At 36.6% G+C, this 954-nt stretch overlaps 1 protein-coding gene across 1 annotated transcript in view; it reads left to right on the top strand.

Annotated features, from left to right (window-relative positions):
• LOC119586566 overlaps window positions 1–954 on the top strand; it is a gene marked incomplete in the record, with an annotated part of 19,026 nt that overhangs the window by 14,834 nt on the left and 3,238 nt on the right. Inside the window, 1 exon segment of the mRNA XM_037935320.1 lies at window positions 740–937. Coding sequence (XP_037791248.1) covers window positions 740–937 — 198 coding nt within the window.

The raw sequence follows: 954 nt of genomic DNA, 5'->3' as shown, positions 1-954 counted from the left end.
ACTCCCACTTATTTCCTTTCAACAACGTGAATTGAATCAGAAACTTATTGCGTAAAGGTTAGCTACGAATGATAAAATATTTCAATAACATTTCGACTTAAACGAAATACACGTTTTATGTTGAAAAGTAAATGTTTTTCTTCTTGAGTACATACCCCTGTTTGTATTTTCATTTACTAGTTAATCACTTTAGTTAACTCATCAATATATTCAAGAACTCCATTAGTCAACTCACCATGCATTCAAAAATTCATTAATTTGGTATAATTAAGCCATCTTTTGTTTTATTTTATTCCTCCATTAGTCGCTATAGTGCTCTCATTAATTCAGTAAATGCAATAGTGCCCATATTCATTCATTCACTCATTTAGTATTGCTTTATTCCATCCATTAATCCGTTACTTTTCTCCGTTCATTTCTTGTTTTAGCTTAGTCATTTCTCTACTGTTTTAGTTCATCTATTATTTTAACTAAATCATTCACGAATTGCTATTGTCCTTTCATCAATTTATTCAATTATTGTGATTTGGTTCATTTATTCCTGCATTTTTTGCTTTCGTCACGCCATTCATTCAAGCAAATATTGTTTTCGCCTCGTTATTCATTCATGCAATTATTTCTTTCGACTCGCCTTTCATTCATGTAATTATTGTTTTAATCTCGCCATTCTTCCCTTCCTTTATTGCCCTAACTCACCCACTCGCTCCGCGGAAAGTAACCAACAGTGTCGCATCCTCAGCTAACTATATGGAGAGTCCTCAAGACGGCTATACCTCTCACTACGGGATGTATTCCACCTCCGACCGCGATAACTACTCTTCTTGGACGTACACGACCGACGACATCCGGGCTCTAGACCAGTATATACCCGAGGAAGTGGTCGAGGACAATGCACAGGGTTTCGAGTTACCGGGACAGCTGATGCCTGTTAAGTATGGTGTGTGTTTCTTGGTC

This window comes from Penaeus monodon, chromosome 21 (assembly GCF_015228065.2).
Source record: "Penaeus monodon isolate SGIC_2016 chromosome 21, NSTDA_Pmon_1, whole genome shotgun sequence".
NCBI lineage: Eukaryota > Metazoa > Arthropoda > Malacostraca > Decapoda > Penaeidae > Penaeus > Penaeus monodon.
Note: the sequence above shows the minus strand (reverse complement) of the source record. Positions and strands in the feature narration are given on the sequence as shown.